The sequence below is a fragment of the Neovison vison genome, chromosome 3 (genome assembly GCF_020171115.1).
Source record: "Neovison vison isolate M4711 chromosome 3, ASM_NN_V1, whole genome shotgun sequence".
Taxonomy (NCBI): Eukaryota; Metazoa; Chordata; class Mammalia; order Carnivora; family Mustelidae; genus Neogale; species Neogale vison.
In genome coordinates, this window is record NC_058093.1 from 100,228,893 (window position 1) to 100,253,443 (window position 24,551).

The window sequence follows — 24,551 nt, forward strand, 5'->3', positions numbered from 1 at the left end:
GGAGGTTTTGCTGAAACATGAACTAAAAAGTAGCAGTGGATGTAGCAAGGACCATAAGCTTCCAGAGAGAGATGACCAGTTGGGATGGGATACCCCTCCAGATCCATGTGGGTCTCACACTCTTCTGAAAGGGCTCTATAACTTTTCTCTATCAAGACTTATGGGAAGGGGGCGTAGTTCCCTGGGAGTGCTTACTGCCACACCAGAAGGAAGAAACAAACCTATAGACCCCAGAGCCCAGCTCCAGAGTTCCTTTAGAGACCTGGTCTACTTCCATTCTTCTTTTAAAGCCACCTTACTCTGAGCAGTGTTTATTTCTTACAAGAGGGGCCTGCGGCCTTTGGTAGTGGTGGTGTGGTATCTTAGAGGTGACTTCTTGCCTGGGCTTGAGGGGTATATCCTAGAATTGAATTTGAGCTTTTATTAAGGGGCGAGGGTTTTGACCTAGTTTTCTTTGGTGGTTTGCTACTCCTGGAGAAGGTCCATTGTTGACCTCTCTATAATTGGGCTTGAAATTTCTGGAAGTACAGAGTTCTAGATCACCCTTCTAGATTCACCTGCCTTAGGATGTTATCTGGTCCTAGGAGGACATACCATGACAGATATGGACAAGCATGATACTGTGAGGCTGACTGGAGTTGCCCTGGATAATGTAGACGTACAACAGGCAGAGGGATTCATCATCTCTACCTGGTAGGATTTCCCTTTGCTAGCACATGACTGGATGGATAAACTATAGCTCCTTTTAGAAGTTGGAGGTTGAGGCATTAGTTATGAAACTAAAGAAAATATATAGGCAGCTGGACGTGATGGCTCATTATGATTATTAAAACAAAAACAGCATTGGTACTTCACAGGCTCAGGGGATATTTAAAATATTATAGGATGCCAGAGTAGAACAGACTTGATCAACAGACCTGAAATATTAGTAAAATAGATGAAATAGATGACAGAGAATGAATGGATCTGCTCAGTGAATGGGGGCATTACTCAAGATACAGAATAATTTCCACAAGACTATGAATTCTGTGATACGCAGTTAATGCCAGGGAAGGCACAAAAGGTTTAAAAGGCACTGGGATCTTAAATATGCCAAATCATTGTAGAGTACAACAGGCTTGATCCTGCTGAGAATGGCTATATGTTAATGGAGTTTAGTTTTCTGAAGCTTGGATTATTTCTTTGATCTTCTGGCATAAATATGTTTGACATCATGAGACTATGTTCGAACAATCTTCGCAGACACCCAAGGGTGTCCTAGCACATCCCATTCTGTTTCCTGTCCTAGTACCATCAGAGAGCAGAGAGCCTCCAAGATGTAGCTTCTGGTCCATAAATCCCTTTAGCAGATCTCCCTCTAGCTTCAGGGAGATGGTCCTCCCTTCTCCAGGGCCTGGTTCCAGGTCCACTTCAAACCGTATCAAGCAAAATGCTGGAAGAAAATACAGATATCGGGGTGCATGGGTGGCTTAGTTGGTTAAGCAACTGCCTTCAGCTCGGTCATTATCCTAGGATCCTGGGATCGAGCCCCACATAGGGCTCCTTCCTTAGTGAGGAGTCCGCTTCTCCCGCTGTCTCTGCCCCTTCCCCCCACCTTATGTTCTCTCTCTCTCAAATAAATAAATAAAATATTTTTAAAAAGAAAATATAGATATCCTTTAGGCTGAGATCCTGCAGAATTGGCTGTGTACAGCAGAGGGTACAAGTCACTAGGTTTATTTTTCAGCATTTAAGCAGTAAAACTTTTTGTAACATAAAACCATTTGATTGGGCCACTCAGTTGCTTGAAGAAGGATGGAAAGCTCCTGAAACACGGTTCAAAGTTCAGAGTCTCTCAAAGGCAGCCAGGACTATCTGGCCAGGAAGCCCCAGAATGGGAGGGAGGATGCACACATTGGAGACACCAAGCAGCACTGGCTGATTAGAAATGAGACTAGCATGTTACCAGTCAGGGCCATGGAGACGACTTCAGTCCAGAGGTGGTGACTGGACAGTTCAGTTGTAAGAGGGAAAGGAATATTGAGGTGATGTCCAACGGATTAAACTGGCCTTAATTTTTTATTAGAACTCATCAAGGGAAAAAGGTGATAATAAAAAAAGAAATTTTTACTGTAATAAAGAAAAATAATGAAAGATCCTTACAAGACAGGACACTGATGAGTATCTAAGAGTGTTAATTTTTAGAAGGCCTTTTTATATGCCAGAAAGATGCTGAGCATTTTTCACAGATCAGCACTGACCAATGGAAGTCTAATGTGAACCATATGTATAATTACAGAATTTTAGTAGTCACATTTAAAAAGTAAATAGAGGGTGCCTGGGTGGCTCAGTGGGTTAAGCCGCTGCCTTCGGCTCAGGTCATGATCTCAGGGTCCTGGGATCGAGTCCCGCATCGGGCTCTCTGCTCTGCAGGGAGCCTGCTTCCTCCTCTCTCTCTCTGCCTGCCTCTCTGCCTACTTGTAATCTCTCTCTGTCAAATAAATAAATAAAATCTTAAAAAAAAATAAAAAGTAAATAGAAAGATATGAAGTTAATTTTAATAATATACTTAATGCAGCGTATTATATCAAATAGTAATCAATATAAAATTTATAAATGAGATGGGTTCCTTTCTTTGTACTGTCTTTAAAATCCAGTTGTGTGTTTTTTTTCCACCCAGAGCGTTGAGTTCATAGCCAGTGTTCTTTCTTTGATATCACATTTTCATATTTAGCCATGCAAGTAACACCTACCTTTTTTGTCTTCATTTGTTTTGTAATAATTGCCTTTATTTTTAAAAGCAGTTTTATGTTTACAGGGTGAGTAGGAAGTGGAGTTCCCATATTCCCCCCAACAAACTCATACACAAGTTCCTGCTATTATTAATATTTTGCATTAACATAATACTCTTGTTACAACTCATGAGTCAATAACTCAAGTATTATTGACTATCACCCATAGTTTATATCAGAGTTCATGCTTTGTTTTTTTATACTGTGGGTCTTGACAAATGTATCGTGACATATGTTCATGTCCCAGTATTCTACAGAATAGTTTCACTGCCCTAAAAATCCCCATTACTCCACTTACTCATCCCTCTCCCTTCTCCCACAAAACCTTGGCGACCACTGATCTTTTTACTGTCTCTATAGTTGTTGCCTTTTCCAGAATGTCACAAAGTGGGACCTATACAGTATGCAGACTTTTCCAATGGGCTTATTGAACTTGACAATACACTTAAGCGTCCTCCATGTATTTTTTTGTGTCTGGATAGCTCATTTCTTTTTATCAGTGGATAATATTCCATTATCTGGAATATTCCATTGTCTGGATATACCACAGTTTATTCTTTCGTTCACTTATGGAAGGACATCTTGGTGGCTTGCAAGTTTGGACAGTTATGAGTAAGACTGCCATAAATATCTGCATGTTTTTTGTATGAATGGGTTTTCAGCTCATTTGGGTAAATATCAAGGAGTGTGTTTGCTGGATTGTTTGTTAAGAGTATATTTAGGTTTTTTGTTTTTAAGATGTTATTTATTAGAATGTGGCCACAGAAGCAGGGGGAGGGGCAGGCAGAGGGGAGGGAGAAGCAGGCTCCCTGCTGAGCCTGGATGCCTGCTAAGCAGGGGGCCTGACATGGGGCCACAGTTCCAGGACCCCAGGATCATGACCTGAGCAGCAGGCAGACACTTAACCACTTCACTGACTGAGCCACCCAGGTCCCCCAAGAGTCTATCTGGTTTTGTAAGAAACTGTCAACCTTTGTCCCAGAAAGGCTCTACAGATTTTTATTCCCACCAGTGGTGAATGAGCATTCCTGTTCCACATCCTCACCAGTGTTTGGGATGGTCAGTATTTTGGATTTTTCCATTCTAGTAAGTGTGCAGTGGTACCTCCTTGCTGTTTTAATTTTAATCCCCGCATGATATATGATTCTGAGAACACCTAGATTTTTTTATACCAGTAATACCATCACTACCACTGCTTGCTAACAATTATCACTTCCTATGTACCAGGCACTAAGCCAATCACTTTATTTTCTCACAAGGCTATGAGTCAGATAACACTGTTATTGTGCATTTTATAGAAGAGGAAACTGGAGTTTAGAGAAGTACATTGCAAGTAAATGTTTAATTGGTGACTCTGCTTTTTCTGATTCCAAATTTCATCCCTTAACTACTATATCTTTAAATCTGGTCTCAAAGTGTGATCCCTCAATCTCTTCAAAATCTACTAGGATGCTGGCAAAAATTCCGATTCCTAGATCCCACTCCATTGCATCTTCACAATGGAGACGTGGAGTGGGAGATTCTGAGAGGCGCCCAAGACTGAGAACCACGACACTATCACACTCAGATGACTCAAAGTCCACATAGAAGTGTTGATATTTTGTTTGCATCTTTTTTCATGCAGTTGTCTTACAAAACACAGTTATTTACATCAAATAACTTATTCTGGGAACAGTCAAAAATATCTTAAGTGTAGGTGAATAGGTGGTTTCCGTGGATTCTTATTAGAGAATAATATATAAATTTTACTCCACAGCTTTCCATTCTTGTATATGAAAATTTCTGCCAAAGATTCTCATTGTTAGTGTAGGCTTTTGGATACAGATTTTAAAATACAGGTCTTCTCTTCTCATTTAGATACAGGTTTTTAAATAATAAATCTGAATGAAGAAGACTGCATGTAACCAATAGTTACAAGGATCATGGGGAAGCATGGAGATAATTATGATAGCCAGAAAAAAATCCTACTGCACAACCACTATATATCCCTCTGTGCTAAATAAATTGGACAAAGATCATATAAAATACTTCCAATGTTATAAATCCTCTATCTATTTAAGTGTATTTATTGCCTTTCTATCGGGTAGCTATGTGTATATACTATGTACATACAGTTATCTCTATATGTAGTGTATACACACACACACACACACACACGTAGATTTATAAAGTTTATAATATATTACATAGTAATTCCAGGCAAAAAATCAACACAGCAAGCACTCTATGAAACTTTAAGAATTGAATTAAATAGACAGCTATTCTTCGCCAGTTTTGAGGTAAGACGAGATGTTATTAAGGATATTTGTAACAGTATCCCTTGCGTTCAAATCTCATTATGCCTCACTATAGCTGTGGAACCTTGAATGTCCTCTTTTAAGCCTAGGTTTACATGATTTTAAATGGAGGTAGAGATAACACCTACTCTGTAGAGTTGTTGCATTAAAAGCATTAGATGGTGCCTGAGTCACATTAAACAGTCCATAAATGTGAGTTATTATTATTTTCACTATTATTATTATTCATAGGAAAAATTCCAAAATGGGAATAGACTCGATAGAGTGGTAGAGTGGAAACAGTGCTAAAATACCAGTGTGACGGCTGATGGTATAGGGAAATAAATGGTACGTGACAAATGCATGGTATAGAGATTAAGTGCTCCAGAAATGGAAAACAGAAGAAATCACTTCTCACTGGAGTGGGCAGGGATGGCTTCTTGGAAGAGTCTAAATGAATTTGCAAATGTTTTTAGGTGGAGAAACTGTACATTTGGAGAGGGTATCTTTTCAGGGATGTGCACATTCACAGATTTTAACACTTCTTGGCAGATGGAAGAACCCCCTTTGGACCTTCAGACACAGCCCCCTGTGCCAAGATCTGGCAGTGTGGGCAGAGATAGTGCCAAGGCAGGTGCTACATAAGAAAGAAGCATGGACGAAAGGGAGGAGAAGGCATCTTTCTTACACTAATTGAAGCTCAGCTTGAATAGCAACAGTACACCTGTTTATAGCCAGTAACTGCAGACCAAAGACTACAGCCCTTCAAACACGCATGTCACTGAGTCTGGGAAGGCAAGAGGCATGGCCACCTGAAGCCACAAATCCTGCTAAGAAGAGCACGAGTTGTTCTGTACATCACACACCCTGTGTAGTTCTGCAGTCAATAAGAGAGAGTGGGCTAGGGCTGAGACTCATAGCTTTTCCCACATAAACTTGGAATTGAACAAATAGATCACAATCTACAGTTTTCTCCATGGTGTCAAGTGCAGGCTAAGTTGCTTTGGTGTTTAACAGGATGCAAGTGACTTAATGGTCTTGCATTGAAGATCCCAGAGGAGATCCCCAGCAAAACATAAGAGCATTTCGCCTTACAACCTCCTGTCTGTCTTGGTGTTTGCATAAACAAGGTTAGCTTTCCACTTTTGAAGCCACAAACACATTTTGGAAAGGCAGGAGCAATTTTGTAGCTCTACATACATTGGAGAGAGAAAGAGAGCGTGACCTTGAGAGCTGGAGGTTTACGTCACTTTATAAAAACAATATGGAAGGAATTGTTCTAAATGCAGTCCTTATCTTTAGAGTTTTTAATAGCCACCCTTTATTGAGTGTTTACTGGGAGCCAAGAACTCTATTAGGCACTTTTTAAGCTTTTATGTAACAATAAAACACAGATACAGGAACTCACACATAATTATTATTAAAGCAGATACCATTTGAGCCACCACCCAAGTCAAAGAAGAAAACATTCCTAGCTACTTAGGCCTCTCCATACGCCCTGTCCTCCCTCCCTCCTAAAGTAAACACTGTCCTGATATTTATAGTAATCATTTCCTTGTATTTCATGATGGTTTATCACTCAAGTGTGTCTCCGGATGCGCTACGGCTTAGTCATCAATTTTCTGGTTGATATGTAACTTTATTTTAATGAAGTCATCCCTTCCCCCAACCCCCACCGAGCTCTTTGCTCTTCCTTAAACATTTGTCTGTTGATGAACTTGAGCCCCTTGCCTTACAGAGTTTGCCCCAGGGTAGAGTTTATAATTGTGCCTGTTCTTCTCTTTTTTATATTTCCTGCAAATGGGAGTGGGACCCTTGGTCACGCAGAGCTTTGAAGTGTTTGGCCGGACTATAGGTAGTGTTCTGTTCTTTTATCAGGAGACACACTGATGCCTAATGCGTCAGTTCATTATTTTATTGGAGCTTCCAAAATGGTAATATGCATGGTAATATAATAATTATATCCATTATTTTTATCCATTCGCTTGAATAATTTTATTTAGAAGGAGATGCATCCTCTCATCTACAATTTGATTACTCAATCACGCAGTTCCCAAAAAGGGCAGGATCAGTGTTCTGTTTTCTTCTTTACCTAGTTCTCATGATAATAAGTTGGATCCCAGTCATGCTCAGGAGGGGACAAACTGGGACTTAAACATACCTGATGGATTCCCAGCAACTATTATTGCTATCCTTATCAAAGTTCAATTTTTTTCTTTGGCGAGATAGAACTTTTTCAGGGTTGTCTTTTAATATTATCCTAGTATTATTTGATCGCTTCCATACTAGTTTCTCAAAATGTTCCAAACGGTATGGTACATTTCTCATTCCAGACACAGATTCATTTATCCAAGAAGCACTGGTTTCCTTTAGGACCATAATCTGAGTGTAAGTGATAATCATGGCTACTAGGGTTGCTAGAATTAACAAATAAAAATATAGGACTCCCAGTTAAATTTCAACTTCAAATAAATGACATACATTTTAGTATAAGTATAACCCCAAAAGTCCAGAGTGGACAGCTTACACTAAAATTTGTCCATTTATCTGGAATTCAAAATTAATTGGATACTTTGTGTTTTATTTGACAGTTGATAGCAAGTAGGTTGGTCATTATTGCTAGCCTGTGTTCGTCTAGGTGCTTGGAGAAACAGGTGTGGTTAAATATGCAAGAAGAAATGCCTATGGAAGAGCAAAGGGAGGCATTTAAAGAAGTAGAGAGCAGTTTCAGATAGTGATGCAGACTTCACCATTGTAAAGGGCAGAGGAGGGAAGAAGAGTTAGATAAGAGTTTCAAATTGATGAAGTTTTAGCATATAAGTGAGGTTTGGTGGGGTGAGGTCTGCAGCCAATGACCAAGAAAGAATTCTTGAGACATCTTTGGGGCAAGATGGTGGTTTATTAAAACTCAATGACAGGACTGGCGGACAGAAAGATCTGCTGCCCTGGGGCTGTGAGGAGTGGCCCATTATACACTTGCAAGTTGGGAGGGGGTCAGGGATGGCCTAAGTCTCTAAGGAATTTTGGAAGCAAGGTTTCCAGGACCTTGAGGGGCTAGCTGTTGTTGGGAAAAAGGTTATTCATTACCGGTAATAAAACCTTTGTCCTGAGACCGTTTAGATGCGTATCAGTGGGCCATATGCTTGGGAATGATTGTCAGCATGTATCTAACAGGATCCTGGTTGGGGATAGGGGTCGGTTGGGTTAGGATTGCCCTTTGCCCTTAGCAAAGCCTAAAGTGGAGGTAGTTGAGTCCCTAGAGGAATGTCACTCTGTTTCAAAGTCTTATCAGTGGGTAAGGAAATTTAATAACTTTTCTTCTGCCTCTGTTCCCCACATCAAAATTATATTTTAACTCTAAGAGATACAAACATATAAGGGCTTCTGGGTGGCTTAGTTGGTTACGCATCTACTTACTGCTCAAGTCAGGATCTCAGGGCCCTTGGATACAGCCCCTTGTCTTAGGGCTCCCTGCTTAGCTGGGAGTCTGCCTCTCCCTCTTCTGCCCCTTCCCCTGCTTGTGCTTGCTCTCACTCTCTCTTAAATAAATAAATAGCATCTTAAAAAATATATAAACATATATAAATACATAAAATCCTTGGCCCACATTTTATTTTTTTGACTATGTTATATATAACTTCATTTTTCCCCTGAAGATAAAATGTTGCTGTAGAAAAGTCTGATAATATAACATTAGTTACTCTTTAAGTTAAATGTTACTTTTGTTTAAGTGCCCAAATATTTTTTCATTTTTCTTTCCTTTTTTTTTTTTTTAAGATCTCTTAATTTTACTTGGTGTTGGTTGTGCTCTGCTGATTTGAGGTATACTATATGATTTTTCAATAAGTGGTTTTATTTTGTTTTTAATTTCAGGATTTTCTTAGTATTTATCCCCACCTTGCTTTGATTTGTTGTCTTGCTCAGAACTCCCCTAATCTGTATGTTGGATCTTCTTTGCCATCTATAACATTTGTTGTATTCTCTTGAGTGTCTTTTTTCACGAGCTTTTGGTTAACATGTTTGTTTGTTTGTTTTTCCTTCCCACCTTAGTTTCTCTTAGAGTATCATTTGTTGTGCTTATTTGCTCTGATATACCTCCTAGATCAGTTTCTATTTCTAATATGATATTTTTTTATTTCTGATTCTTTGAGTGCTATCTCCTGTTTATTTCTAAATTTTTCTAATTTTGATTAATTTATTCTCTCCTATATTGTATACTTTGTTTTAAATGTTCTTTAGCTCATTTTGAAATAGTATGTTGCAGTTTTGAAAAATTTTTGAGCATGACATTTTTGGCAAGCTTTCTTTGTCAATAGCAGAAGTTGGCAAACTTCCCATAAGGTGCAAGAGAGTAAATATTTTATACTTTGCAGGCCATATGTTTTCTGTCACAAACACTTAAGACTGCCACTGTAGCATGAAAACAGTCTTGGGCAATATGCAAATAAGTGAGTGTGACTACATTCCAAGAAAACTTTATTTATAAAGATAGGAAGGGGCTAGGTTTGGCCTGTGTACTGTAATTTGCGAGTCCCTTATCTGTAGGGCTATTATCCTTTTTATTTCTTCCAACAGCTTTGTTGTCAAGGTGAAACTTTTCATGGGATTTGACCATGATAGTTTTCTGTTGATCATTTTTATGTGAATTTAGTTTTCCTGAACTTTAAATAGTTAAAAGTTCAGATTGGTTCTCTAACTTCAAAGAGATCTTTATTGTTTCTTTTTATGTAGTACTTAAAAATACATGATGACTTGTGATCTTAGATTGCCTGGGTCTGTTTACCTTTCGGCTGGATTTTCTCTTTATCTCTGTTATTTCTGTTCTGCTCAAATTTGATTCCACTTCCAATAGTTGTTCCTAGTATTGGGTTCTATGTTGGGAAGAAGCCTGGCATGTCAGTTTTTTGCTTGCTTGTTTGTTTTATTTTTAAAAATATTTTTAAAAAAATTATTTGACAGAGACACAGAGAGAAAGGGAACACAAGTGGTGGGAGTAGGAGAGAGAGAAACAAGGTTCCCACTAAGCAGGGAGCCCTGTGTGGGGCTCTATCCCAGGACCCTGGGATCATGATCCCAGCCAAAGGCAGATGCTCAATGACTGAGCCACCTACCCAGGCTTCCCTGGCATGTCAGTTTTTAGGGTTTATAGGATCTGTGTTTCTCCAGCCACCTTAGATTTTGGCATCAGCCTATTATGAACAGAGATTTTGTATAACTTGCAAGCAAACAAGTTAGTCATCCAGTTTTATGGACATTTTCAAGACATAAGAATCTTGAGTCAGACACAGAGAACTTGATTACCCATGGTACAGCAAATAATATGAACATCAGCATATTTTTGTAAGCTCTTCTTGTCCCCAAGTCCCATGGAGATGAATGATTAGAACCAGAGAGACACCTGCTTGCACAGAGGGTAGCAGTATAGAAGAAGCCAAAGAAACCCAAATCTTTTATAGTGGACAGTAGTGTGCCTTCTCTTGGTTTCAGAAGGAGACATAATCTTTTTTATACTGGACAGAAAGCATGCCTACTTCTTGCCATGGAGAGGAAACGATATTTATCTTGAAGGACTCTAAACAAACTTGTATTTTGCTCCAGAGGGAAACACTATTCCCCTTTCCAGGATAATTTCTATACAGATATTCTTCAAATGATATTCTAGAACAAAAGACTATTTCTTCGTAATAAGACTCGGAGAACTGTGAGAGCTCAAGGGGAAATCTCCCAACAGGGTCCCTTTTACTCACTGTGGGAATGCACAGAAATCTTCTAGTTCTATTGGATGTTCTTAAATCGATCCACTGTGCTTTCTAGTGACTATCTGTTGACAATTTGGGGGTTTTCTTAGTGTTTTGGGATTATCAAGTTGTCATTTGTTCCACAACTTTCCTTTGTTTTGTCCTATTAGATACCATAGACATTCAAGCTGTGTGGTTTTTGGTATTTAGAAATTTGGAGAGATATCTTGCTATCTAGATTTGTTGTAAATGTTGTGCTTTTTGTTTTGATACCTAATTCTCTGTTTAGCCTAAACCCATGCTGGCATCACTGCAGTTCATCTTCTCAAAATAGCCCTGTCTTTTAAAGAAAGTGTGTCTAGCCTGATTTTACTTTCTCTAAAGTACACATTTCCAACATCAACTTTACTATGCTGTAATATGGTTATACTCTTAAGATCCTACTGAGCTTCTTAGTGAGAGTTGCCTCTCTTTCCCTCCCCACACTACGTGGTACTGAATTGTTCTATTACTTTAAGTGGAAGGTCCAATTCTTTTTTTCTTTTTTTCTCTAAGATTTTATATTTTCCTTTCTTGGTATTGTGTATCCCATCTAATGACAATTCCTCTCACCCTATTTTTAAAATATGGCCCAGAGGCTAGTAGATTAGATAAATAAATTTGCTTAAAATGTACGTTGAGGATGCAAGGCAAAAATAATTATGTACTAACATTGGGCATAATCCTGGAAGATTCTATTGAACTTGTAATAATTTTTGGCATTATATAGGCAGACTATAGAAACTTAAGCTATATTTAAAAATAAAACATTAATTAAACACTTCATTAATCCAGTTAAATATTTTACTCAGTATAGCTCCTCCTTTCTCAAGGAGTATAATATCTTTACATTAGGGGGAAAAGAATACATTAGGAGTGACAGTGACAATATAGCTGTTATCTCCAGATTCATTTTGTCCTTTGGGTTCACAGCATTGGAAGCTTAGTATTTTATAACAAGTGGTATCTGCTCATTAGTGTGGAAAATTCCAAATTTATCTGGCTTTTACTTAATGTTTTGCAATCAAGCAATAAGTTGTGGGCCTTTACTCATACCCAGCATCAAGATCATATAATTTCTACAAGTCATAATAATGGTAAACAATAGACAATAGAGAGAAAAGATATTTCCCTTGGGTGACCCTGTTCAATAAATGAAAACAAAACAAAACAAGTGCATGAAGTTTTCTGACAGAGCTTAGTATTCAAGGGGTGAGGAGAATAATTTTTTTTAAAGTACATGTATATCCTCCAAGATCTCTAGTTCAGCAAGAAGACCTATATAGACCCTTACCCACAACCCCAACTGACCATAAGTCCCCAAGTGTCATTCTCCGCAAGAATGTACTGTTTGGGAGGAAAGAGAAGTTATTTGTGATAATTAGGATGCTGCACAAGCCAGTCCAGAAAGCAGCATAAACTGTGTGGTGACTTTTATCTCTGTGAGCTTGAGTTAGGGGGTGTTGGGAGCAGAGTTGGGTCCCAACAGATCAGTCACATTTGGGAAGATGGAAGAAGGAGTGGATGGCTTCTCCACAGGTGGTAATAGTGGATCATGGAAGAGAGCTTCTCATTCATCTGTGAGGCAACTTTGATGTCCTATCAGTTGGATTAAATACTCATACAAACACTGCTGGTTCAGTAAAATAACTAATTAAAGGGCATTTCTATAGTCATTTATTTGTATAAACTGTGCTATTTGCTATAGATTCTCTATACCTCCACAGGTGCTTGCAATCAACTATTAAGTGCAAAAATGATAAAATATCACAATAAAATGTAAGCTTGATATTGATTGAAAACATCAAATAAGTCAAGAGGAGAAAGACAACTATCATATGATCTCCCTGATATGAGGAAGTGGTGATGCAACATGGGGGCTTAAGTGGGTAGGAGAAGAATCCATGAAACAAGATGGGATAGGGAGGGAGACAAACCATAAGTGACTCTTAATCTCACGAAACAAACTGTGGGTTGCTGGGGGGAGGGGGGTTTGGAGAAGAGGGGTAAGGTTATGGACATTGGGGAGGATATGTGCTTTTGGGTAAATTGGAAGGGGAGGTGAACCATGAGAGACTATGGACTCTGAAAAACAATCTGAGGGGTTTGAAGTGGTGGTGGGGGTGGGAGGTTGGGGTACCAGGTGGTGGGTATTATAGAGGGCACGGCTTGCATGGAGCACTGGGTGTGGTGAAAAAATAATGAATACTGTTTTTCTGAAAATAAATAAATTGGAAAAAAAAAGAAAACATCAAATATAAATCACCTAGAGATAAATAAGAAAATTAAAATTTGGACTATGCTTTCTAAAATTTTATGAATACACAAAATATAGCCAATGGCAGGAGCAATATGTAGGATCTAACCAATAGGAATTACAGTTTTTCTAGTCTTCATGTGAGAGCATGAGTAAAAAATATAAAAGGCTTAATATACTCTCATATCTCTAATAGCTTCAGAATGCATTCTCCTGGCTTTTTTTCTCTTTTTCCCTTCTATTTCTCTTTAATCTCTTTCTCCTCTTTCTCTGATTTGAATGAAATTATGACTTTAGTAAATATTTTGATGTGTAAGATATTCTCCCAAAATGATATCGGTGGATGAGAGATAGGAGAATATAAGAGTATTAAGAAGTGATCCAGACTGGTAGCAAACAACCCATCTAGGCTAATAGGTTAAACAGTGTTCAGTAATGAGAGATGTATCTTAATGTGCCTCATTTCAATAGAGGTCACATCCCAAGATGTCCTGAAACTATATTTGTATAATCTAAACAGATGACTCCGTGTGGTAAAAGGACTAGCTGTGGATCCAAGGACTTGGCCTCAATTTTTTTTTTTTTTTTTTAAGATGGTAAAAGAATACTTCTGAGTGTTAGAGAGTCAATTAGTGGAAAAAATACCAGGGGCCCTTTAATGTCAGTGGATGTTCTGGAGCTGGTTCACCTCTATCCTAGAATATCTCTTGTTTCCAAAAGGAGAGTTCATGGGGGAGTCTGAATCTAGTACTAATTCCTTAAGAATAAATTGATCATGGTTAAATTTTTACAAAAGATGGAAATTCTCCCTTCCCTTCCCTCCAGAAATTATTCAGGATTTCAGAGTAGCATTTTCTTTCTCAATTCATGAAAGATTTCCCTGAATGAGCAAAGTGCTTTGTGCTGTTGTGGGAATTACATGAGGGAAAAAAATCAGTTAACTATTATGAAATCTGAGTGTCTCAGTAAGAGACATCTCAGTAATAATGTATTTTCCAAGGACAAAAATAAAGAGGTATTTTGAATCATTAGAAAATTTAGTCTTAGTCATGAAAACAAGAAATACCAAGTTCAGGGAAAATTATTCATCAAAGACCAACTTACTACCTGAAAAGAGAAAATGTTTATGTCTGTGTTTCTAAATACTCTTCCACATCTGACAACGTTTCTGTCATTTGCAGACAGAATCTGATTTGGAAAACCTTACTTTATTTCTAAAGAAATGTGAAAATCAGACAGAAAAAATGACTACTAAATCAGCCAAAAAAGGTCTTTTTAAATTTTTATTTTTTTTTTACTATACAAACATAACTAATTCATTAAATAATTACTCTTAAAAAAAATCAAACACAGACCCCTTGTCAAGCATCTAGTGGGTAAAATCAAGGACAACAGGTAAATTTCACACATTCTTCAGTTGTTTGCTGTTGATGCAGCTACATATATGAAGCGAAAACATTACACAGAAAAATCCTATGCATTATTTTCCTGCTTTCATACCATTATATATATCTTAGAAGAGCTGTTTGGTTAAAGTAGATGGGAGGTGTGTTACTATAACAACTAAGCAGACTCTATAGCCCCAGGTCTCCGTGTGAGTGAGCAGTTTGTCAATATCTTCAGGTCTCCAGTGAGCAACAAGAATGGCTCTCAGGATAGTGCAACTCTGTCTGCTTCCACCAGAGATCATAATTGGGCTATGAATTTTTACAACAGGAAAGTCTTCCTGTCCTAGAGACTCACAAAAAGTTTAGTTAAATTAATGCCACGAGAATGTCTGAACAGTATGAGTAGTATACCCCGCTATCACTTAACTATGCAGTGCCTTCCCTTCTTTTTCTTCCTTTTTTATTTGTTCTTCTTAAAATAATTTTTTGAGATAGTTTACTAGTTAGAGCTTCTAAAATACAGCTTGTTTTTGAGGATTGCTCAACATACTGGTTTTCTGCCCAATGACATGATGTGCACTTTGGGAAATTCAAGAAGCCAGTTGAGGTGAGTAGAGGTGATTGATCAATCGAAAGCAAATGATAGCAGAAGATGTGAACTAAAGCTATTTTTTGATCTGTGAAAAGCTAATTGGACACATTTCAGGCCAGGTCTCTGAAGGCACAGCTCATGAACTCTGTCTTTCTGATGCTGTGCTCATTAAGGACACTCAATAGAGGACTGGCTAATGCTAGGGAAATCCCCATCAAGGTGGCCTTTACATGACACTGCAGAATTACCTCGGGAGAGAGACAGGGAAAGGTGAGGAGAGACTCCAGGGCACTAGCTGCTTACACAGTTCTATTTACCTTATCTGATTTATCGGAAACTGGAGGATTTATCTCTAAAGGCTACCCTGCTCTCAGACTTTCAAGGGGCTTTTCTCTTTCTCTAATATATCAGAGTTTAGCTAGGCATTGTTACTGACGGTTGTAAAAGTAAATTTGGGATTTGGGGGTCCTGGGTCTCCTATTTGATATGGAAGACTGAATATAGCACGCATGACTTAAATATTTCTGGAACATCCTGTTTGCCACTTATGCTTAAGCATTTTCATGATTATCTTGAATAAATTTAATTATTATCTAACTTTCATCACCAGTCCTCAATTATCATGTCAGTAATTCTAGGTAAAATGAAATGTACTGAGTTGGCATTTCTCTTTAAAAGAATCAAATATCAGTGAAAGACATTGTAGACGTTCACAGTATTTTGTGCAAGAAAATTTTTGAGGGACTTTGGAAATTCCTGTCAGTAAGTTGAGGATCCCACACAGTGGGTTATATCTGCATGGGAACCTGAAACTAGGATTTGAGTCAATGAAACATTTCAGAAGGAAGTGATGAAGTCTAAATCCTAGAAATCTTCCTGAATATGTTGCAAAAGTAAGAAATTTATAACCTAAAATAGAGGGAATTCTGGGCAATCTCTCCAGGTCTTTTGCAGTTATGAGAAACTCCATTCCATAAAAACTAGGAAAACCTCTTTTCCCATTGTATCAGTATTTCAAGTTTAATGGTTGTCCCTGAGTTAGTTCATCAAACATATGAGGAAAAGTACTAAAAAAATTTCTGTTAATTTTTACAACATTTTTTAAATCTTTAATTTTCAGAAATAATACACTGTTGGGAGATACTCAAGTTTCTGAGTTTTAAAAGTATTATCAAGGCAAGAATTGTTACTTTGGGTTTATGTATAACTAGAGAGTGTGGAGGAAGTTTGGTGGATATTAAGTCGGTCACTTCATGAAGAATCCTTATCTATTGAATTTTTGTATTTTTCTAAGCACCTAACTGACTCCCACTAAAATCTGAACATGTGTAAGTAATTTATTATTTCAGATGATAGTCTTTTGATTCACAAAATTAAGATCTAATTATAGAATTTTAGAGAAGAAATGGATCTTCTTGGTCATCTAATCTAAAATGTTTGGTTTTATCTCATAAGGAAGCAGAGGCCGGAGCTAAGTGACTTCATTCTTGCCCATACTTCCACGAGGTGATGGAGCAAAGCAGGAGCCCATTTTGCTGACATGTAGGCTGGCACATGTCCTCTTGTCCACAAAGCACTAGGGTTATATCTACTCAAATAGATTATTTTGCAGATGTTTGATTATAATTTTTTTTTTAAATAACAACCTATTATTAGAAGTTATAGACATCTGAGCTGCAGACATTCTCTCTTGGAATTTAAGGTATTCCTTATTTTTTTCTTCTTGGACATTAGCATTTTTCTTCAATAAGAAATGAAGTAGAAAATCCTACATTGTAATTCCAGTGTACCACATTTCAAAAAATAGTGTTTAAATTGTAAGTTACATGTGGTTAAGTTTTAATTAATGTCCTTAACTTAGACTCCAACTGATATAAAATAATGCTTTCAGCTCAGACAAAATAACCCATGCAAAAAGATGGACTCCAATCAAAAACACTTTCCTTTAAAAAAAAAAAAAGATACATATATACATTATACATGAAACATATACAACTTACATCTTTGTTACCACAAAGTGGAGTTTAAAAAGAATACTGAGAAAGAATGCAAGTTGGACAGTTGACTTCAATCAAATAGGCTGAGATTAATTCCCTCATCTATGCATGTCCAATGTCAACAGAAATTTCTGTACATAAAGTTTCAAGTCAAATCAGTTGTCCCAAAGGGAAACACATTCAAAGGATGAATGTACTAAAATGATAAACAGAAGAGCAAAATACAAGGACAGAAGCATTTTTGGAATAATGTAGACCCCTTTCTCCCTGGGGGGGTTGGGGAAAATAGAGATTGACATGTTTACTGGATAAAGTACTCAGTAGCTATTATGGCCATGTTTCATTTTTTAAAAGATTAATTTATTTTATTGGGGGGGGGCACAAGTGGGCCAGAGAGCAGTGGGGGTTGGGGAAAGAGGGACAGTAGGAGAAAGAGAATCTCAAGCAGACTCCCTACTGAGCCTGCATGGACTAGGGCTTGATCTCTGGACCCTGAGATCTTGACTTCAGCTGAAATCAAGAGTCCCACATTAAAAACTGAACTACCAGGCACCCTCTACCCCCGCCCCGCCATGTTTCATTTTGAAAATTTGCTTTATATTTTTACAACTAGTGAAGTTATTCCTCTCAACTTACTTCTGTTAGACCAACACACTGTTAGAAGTCACTTAATATCCACTGGAACTCTTATTTTTGAAAAATAAGCTTTCATCACCTAAATCATACCTTCCTGAAGAAAAAGATTTGTATTTTTATTTTCTAATTTAATCAAATCTAGAGATCACTTTTTTTTTTTTTAAACCTATTTTAAAGGAACTGTTGTCACAATATTTAGGACAAATGTGAGAATTCACTAATGGGCAGGAGCACAACTCCTAAAATTCTAAGATACCCTGTCTCTAGGAAGTGCATAGTTCATGGACTGAGTAATTCAGACAATGGTGGGGGAGCCAGGCTTAGCCAATAAAAGCATACTCTAAGCTACTGGCCACCATATGTTCAATCCCTTCCCACTGGAACATAGTCACAATGCTGGGGCTGAGTGTAGGAACATCTGGATATTTAACTCCCTCCAACCTTTTCTCTGGTAAGCAATCTCCAGACACCTGTGCCTGAGACTGGGGACTGCTTGTTTGCCCATCTGCTTTTTGTAGGCCCTTTCTAGCAACAGGGAAAAGTAATAATGTTTCTAGATGAAACCCGTGGACTTTGTGTTATACCTACCCACAGGAAGTCACCTTCCCAAGAGTTAAATTGACTCTTTGATTCCTATCCCCCAGTACCCACAGTATCAGGAACACTCCTTGTAGGCAGGGAGTTTGTTAAGTTTGTCTAGGTATTTTAATCTTTTCCTTGCAATCCCTCCAAACAGTGTGTTTGACACATGGTAGGTGCTCAGAAAACTTTGAAGGGGAGAGGTTTGTGTTAAGCCAAGGGAAGGCTGGAGAAGAAATTTAAAATTTGAAAACTTTTGTCTGAGTGTTCTAGAAAAAAGGGGGGGTACGTAGTAGAATATCATCATTAGTTATTATTGTTTGTAATCTACCTTTCAGAATTACACTAGCAGCTGGGGGGGGTTTGGAGGGGAATCCAAGCTGGAGGCTAAAGGATAAGGCTGTCCATTGCCACAAATCAAGAAACGCAGAGCCTCGGGCCATAACCCGGGACCACCACTTGGGTCCTGGCAAGTGTTGGCAACCCCAGTGGGGCTGTGGGCCCTTAGACCCCAGCTAACCCTCAGCTTCTCCGAGCGCTGGAGCATGCCCAGTGGCTGCGATAGAGCCACCGAGGGCCTTGCATGGGCGCGCTCCGCTTCTCCGGGTTTTAGCAAGAGCCCGCGGGGGGCGGGGGTTGGGGGGTGAGGGGGCCAGCAGAGCCCAACAGCCTTGGCGGCGCGTGTGAGGAGCTCGCGACGCACAGGGCTCTCTCCCGCGTTGCGGTTGCTCGGGAGATGCTGGAGCGCTGCGCCCGGCTGCTCCACCTGGCGCACTGAGCTCGGCGCGGGGAGCCCCCGGGGGCGGGCGGGGGGCGCGGACTGCGGTAGAATGCTAGCCGGGCTCCTCCGGCGCTGTGAGACATCGCTCGAGCGCGGTCAGGTGCCTCTCTCTGCTCCACTAACTTGCCACTTGGTCGTGTTAGATCTCCGAGGCTCTCTACGCTTTGGGGTGGTGGGGGGCGGGGGGAGTGGGGAGTTCGAGGGTCTGCGGTAGCCGAAGGAGAGATCTTGCAAGGGGGAGCCTGCTTGGTGCCTCTCTTCTCCTCCCTGTCGCTCCCCTCCCCCCACCCCGTCGCTGCCGCTTTCCCTTCTGCCAATTCGGAGAGCGTCGGGCTCCTGTGACATGCGATCGCTGCCAAGTGACAGTCCCTGAGTCTGAAGTGCCCGCGAGGAAGTGAGCGCCAACGCGGGCCGCCGGCGATGACAGCCATGAAGCAGGAGCAGCAGCCCACCCCGGGGGCCAGGGCGAGCCAGGCGCAGCCGGCGGACCAGGTGAGAGTTGGCAGCTGCGGCCAGGCCCTCCCGGGAAGGGTGGCTCCAGTCCGTGCTTCCCACGCCTCCCTCTCCCCACCCTCCCCTCCGCCCCAGTTCCAGGCTCTCCTCCGCTGATCCATGGACTCCGCAGGAAGTTAGAGCATCCGAGCGCGCTCTGGGGCCGGGCGAGAGGATGCGCACGGTGGAGAGCCGCGGGGAAGGGGGGAGAGAGGTAAAGGCTGGGGGTGGCCCGGGAGCCCCGGCGGGCGGGCCACCGAGGAAGGGAGAGGCGGCCAGGGCCACAGAGTGGGGGCCTCTTGGCTGAAATAAACGCACGTTGGAGGAGATACTGCGCTCCTGGGGGCGTCCACTTGCAGGGTTAGAGCCGGTCTACACGCAGCTGAAACGAGCGAGCGCTGGCCAAAGCTATCCCACTAAGGAAAATGACCTTTAGGCCGGCAGAGTTTTTCCTTTCTTTTTTCTTTTGAGGAGACTGGGACGGGGCGAGGTGGGGGGCGCTAAAAGAGGGAATGAGGTGTACCCTGCGTCTGTGGTCTGCTGAGTCGAGCGGAGCTTGGGAATAAAAAGGCATTATTACAGGAAGCTGGCAAGGTACTGGCTTTAGTGATTTGTTGGGGCCAGATGTGTTGTGTCTGCAGAGATAGAGTGCCCTGTACTGGCTGTACCTTTTCTGTCTCTCCACACTGGCCATCCCCTTTTTTGTTTTGCTGTTTTGAGATTTGTAGCATAACCATACCGTGGATCCTTACCTCGTCTCTGTCCCTGGATTGGGGGTGACTCGGGAGTTCGGTGTTGCTTTTTCCCAAAGTTGTAGGGGTCGGGAGCGCTGAAGTGCCCTGGCATAGAGGAGGGGGGCTGTGAGGAGGCGGCTGCAGGTGTTGTCACGTTCTCATCACTCAGGGACTCTGAGCCGAGAGGGCAACAGTTAGGTCAGCGGATAAGTACGGAGGCACCCGAGTACCCTTGGCCCCCGGAGTGCACTGCTGAAGGCTGCCCAATGCGATTCGGCCAGAGACTCTCCTAGCTCTTTGCTAGAAGTGGGGTGAAGGGGTGCAAGCAGCAAGGTTCCGGTAGCGGTTCCGCTTTTCACATAGTCTAAGCACTGAGGAGCAAGTGAAGGGAAGCTGTCCAAATCGCCCGAGCGGTGATGAGGCGGAGGAGGACATGCCAGCGCTGCTGTTATTAATATTCTAGTCTTGGTCATCTCTCCTGGCTTGTGGTCTCTCTCTTCTCCTCTTCCCTTTCCTTCTCATTTCCCTCACATATGTTTCACACAGGTGGTGAGGATTGCTCAATGCCTTAAAGCTCCCTCTCCATTTACTGGAGTGGATGTTGCAGTTTTCACAAGGCAGGTTGTTTTCTTCAACTAGTCGCTTTACTCCCTACCCAGAGATACATATGTAAATACTACAACATTTATGCAGTATTATGTGTCCCTTTCCCTTGCATCTTTTTCCTCTACTCCCTCCAACACATACCACAAGGTAGCAACTGGTTAGCAGATTATAAAAACGATTTTAGGAGAGGAGCATGGATTTAACATCCTCTTTCAAGCTGACAGCTCTTAAATTTCATTAACAAGCCACCGAGCCTCTCTACTGCTCTTGGAATGATGCTTCCAATAAGAATGATTAGTCAGGTGAGAGTCCCCACATGAAATCTTTGCTCACTACCCTGTGACACCAGCTGGTTACTTGAGGTGCTGCAAACTGCTCAGTACCAGTGGAGGTGGGGAGGGAGAAGCTGAGCAGAGCACACAGAAACTGAAAATACATATGTAAACAGTGGACAAGCCGCCTATGCACAGTAAAGCCTTTTGTCAGGACTAATCGGGTACTTAAAATTCATCTGAAGAGAGAGAGTCAAGCTTGAATCCTTTTTTTCTTGTGAGCGTGCATTTTGGTTTATGGCCACTTCAGATATTCAGGGAGTGGCCATTTGCAGAACTCTTGTTTTAATTGAGTTTTTAAAGTGACTTTCTGAAAATTTACATGATTTTAAAATGTCAATGGTATGCATATTATGCTTAAGTTAAAATGAAAGAGATTGATTTTGCTAGGGGAAGGAGAGCAGAGTGAAATATGCGTGGCAGCATCCCATTGAAGATTTTCCAAGCACTCCTAGTAAATACCTTTTATCTCGCATGTTCTTTGTCTGAAGCTTGACCTATGAAATGATGACCAGATAATGTGGATGATTGCTGCGTTTGCTTAAACTACTTGCTCTAAGAGTACTAAGTTTTGATTAACAGGATTATATATTGTGGTTTGATGCTGTGATTGTCATACAACTCTCATGTGGTACTTGTTATAATACCCCCCAAATAGACATGAATGATATTTCTGCTTGCTATATTTCTTTCAAAAAAAAAAAAGATTCACAACTTTAAATAAAAATATAGCTTTATGAAGTCCTACTTGATGGTTAAATAGGGGGCATAGTCCAGCTAATCACTTAACTGTGTATTGATTTTGAGTGATTTAAGCTTTCGAGTGTTGCCAAAAAAGTCTTTGGCTTTTCATAGTAGAGATTTTTATGAGATCTCAAAAACACCTTGCCCTGAGGCCATCAGCACCTATTTCCACCTACAGCACAGTGGAAAACTGTGGTCTTTTCCTATGGGTGAGATGGTTATGGATCCTGTGGTTTGGTTGTCATATTCCTTTAGCGAGCTTGACCCCTCTATTTCTTTCATCTGTGACTGTCCTCTGGGATTTGGTGCCAGGAAGAGTCACTTCTCACCCAGAGAGAATCAGCAACGGGAATAGCAGGGACTATGTACTTTTATTAACATTCTGAATCACTGGAGATATTTTTTTTTATCATTTTAGTAGTCTTTCTTTCAAAGCTTCAATGATTAAATGTTTATGAAAGTTATTTTTGTTGTTTTCATAATGCTCCACGTTTACAAGTATCTAGATAGATAATTTGATATGGGTAGATACAGTCATTCGGAATATGATCAAAATCCCACTTTACATTGAGGGATCTAAAATCTTAAGTGACAAGTTGCAACTTACCGTTTTTAAAAATCACTTCTGAATGCTTGCCATGTGCAGAGTACTGTCTTCTGGACTGATAACATTCATTAAATGCATTTTTCTACTTGATCCTCAAAGAAACTTTCAAAGTTAAGTTGTGTGGTTATTCCCATTTTAGAGATGAAAATACAGAGGCTTAAAGAAGCTAATCAAGCTTGTCTTCATAAGTGGAGGTAGGACTTAACGCCAGTCTGTGATACCTTAAATAAAATAGGGTCATTGAATTCTAGAGCCCAACCTTCTAACTTCTACCCAATTATAGTTCAACACATTGTTACTAGCATAATGAAAAATAATTGCCAATATTCTGTGTGTACAGATTTACTTTGAATACAAAACAATGAATTTGCTTAAAGCTTTGATTGTAAATAATAGCTCTTGAAAAATTTGAAGTTAACTTAATATTCTTACATTGATGGAAATAATATAAAAAGAACCAGGTAGGTCTTGAGAAGTACATAGGAACTTTACAAAAAGAAAAAAAATCTTGGTAATGATGGGACTTTCAAGGTTTCTTAAATGAGTTCATTTTTAATACTTAGACCTGGTTTAGAGTTTGCCCACATTGCCACCAGGTGGCACCCTTCTGCTGAATCCAATGGGTAAAAATATTTCCTAAAATGTTTGGTGGTCCTCTCAGCTCCAAAAAACTGAACCAAAACAAACTAAAACACAAAACAACAACAGCAGAAAACAAAAACAAAACAAACAAACAAAAAAGAAAAACCCAGATAAAACAAAAAACGAAGCAAACAAAAGAAAAGCCACAACCCTACTTTTTGAAGTATAACTATAAGGTATATTTTTATAAGCAACAATTTGGCAGCAGAAACATCATTAGTTACGCATTTCTCTCTAAAAAACATATTCTGGTAGAAAACCAATCTCTCATGGTTCAGTATGCAGCAGTCTCTTGATGAAATAATTCATGGTCAAAACTGCAATTAAATATGTAATATGCCTTTTGTGAAATACGTATTGTATTTTTCACTTTTAGATAATATTAACCCAAAATGTTACCATACAGAAATTAGGATTCAGTCTTTCTTCTGTGTTTCCCTGACAAAAATAAAAAGATGTCATAATTAGGCCTATAAACTATTGTTTTTAAACATAGAACTTCAAAAATAGCTTTTAGAAATCCTATTGAAAATAATTTAATAGACCTTTTATTATTCTTTATTGAATATAACGTATATACTGTCTAATTGATGGGAAAGTTTGTGATTTGGTTTACAAAGGATAATTTAGATTGGATAAAGGCATGATGTAGAAGTCTTTTTGACTTAGGAGGTATTATGCATTTTCTACTATCCTTTCTTATTGCATAATGTATATCTTATAACATGTATATATGATGTTTTATCTACCGAGTTTAGAACATACCACAAAGCATCCTTGCTTGTAAGCTTCTACTCTGTTTATTTCAGGAACTGAGTAAATTGCCCATTTAAGAAAAATTAAACTATGTAAAAACAAGTTAAAGAAAATTGTATTATTAAATATTAATGCTGCATTATCTTATGAAGTGCATTACATTAGAAACAAAATACTGAAGCCAGATTTCACCCAGCCTGAGTAAAGAAGAAAGCTATCTTAAAATTTTGGTTCATTGAATCATTTATGATTACATAAAGTTACTATTATCTGTGGGTTATGCCCTGGAAACCACAGATTCAAGTTCATATCCCAGCTCCACCAGTCTTCACTGCTTTCTTGGGCAGGATAACTTATTTTCTACATTTCATTTGTGAATGGAGATGACTACAGATCCTTTACATGTTTGTTCTAAGAATTAAATGAAATAATATATGAAGGCTTTTGAATAAAGCCTGTGTCATAGTGTGCTCTCATTCCCTAGGCTGAGAATAGGCACCTAGAAAAAGGTGGGGGGAGGCTTATTGAGCCACCTGCAACTGGTAAGTTATTTTAACATTTTACAAAAACACTGCGCTGTTCAG

The 24,551-nt window shown here is 39.6% G+C and overlaps 1 protein-coding gene across 3 annotated transcripts in view; it reads left to right on the forward strand.

The window, feature by feature from the left end:
* The window catches only part of DPP10 (dipeptidyl peptidase like 10), a 1,389,594-nt gene that overhangs the window by 706,570 nt on the left and 658,473 nt on the right, over positions 1 to 24,551 (forward strand). Inside the window, exon 1 of one of the 3 annotated variants that reach the window (XM_044242600.1) lies at positions 19,408 to 19,546. The exons of 1 other annotated variant lie outside the window; for it this stretch is intronic. In XM_044242600.1, the coding sequence (XP_044098535.1) occupies positions 19,475 to 19,546 (72 nt within the window). In that variant the 5' untranslated portion in view covers positions 19,408 to 19,474. Of the gene's footprint in view, positions 1 to 19,407; positions 19,547 to 19,662; positions 19,761 to 24,551 lie in introns of those variants that run through there. One more of the 3 variants, XM_044242602.1, reaches the window with a different exon arrangement.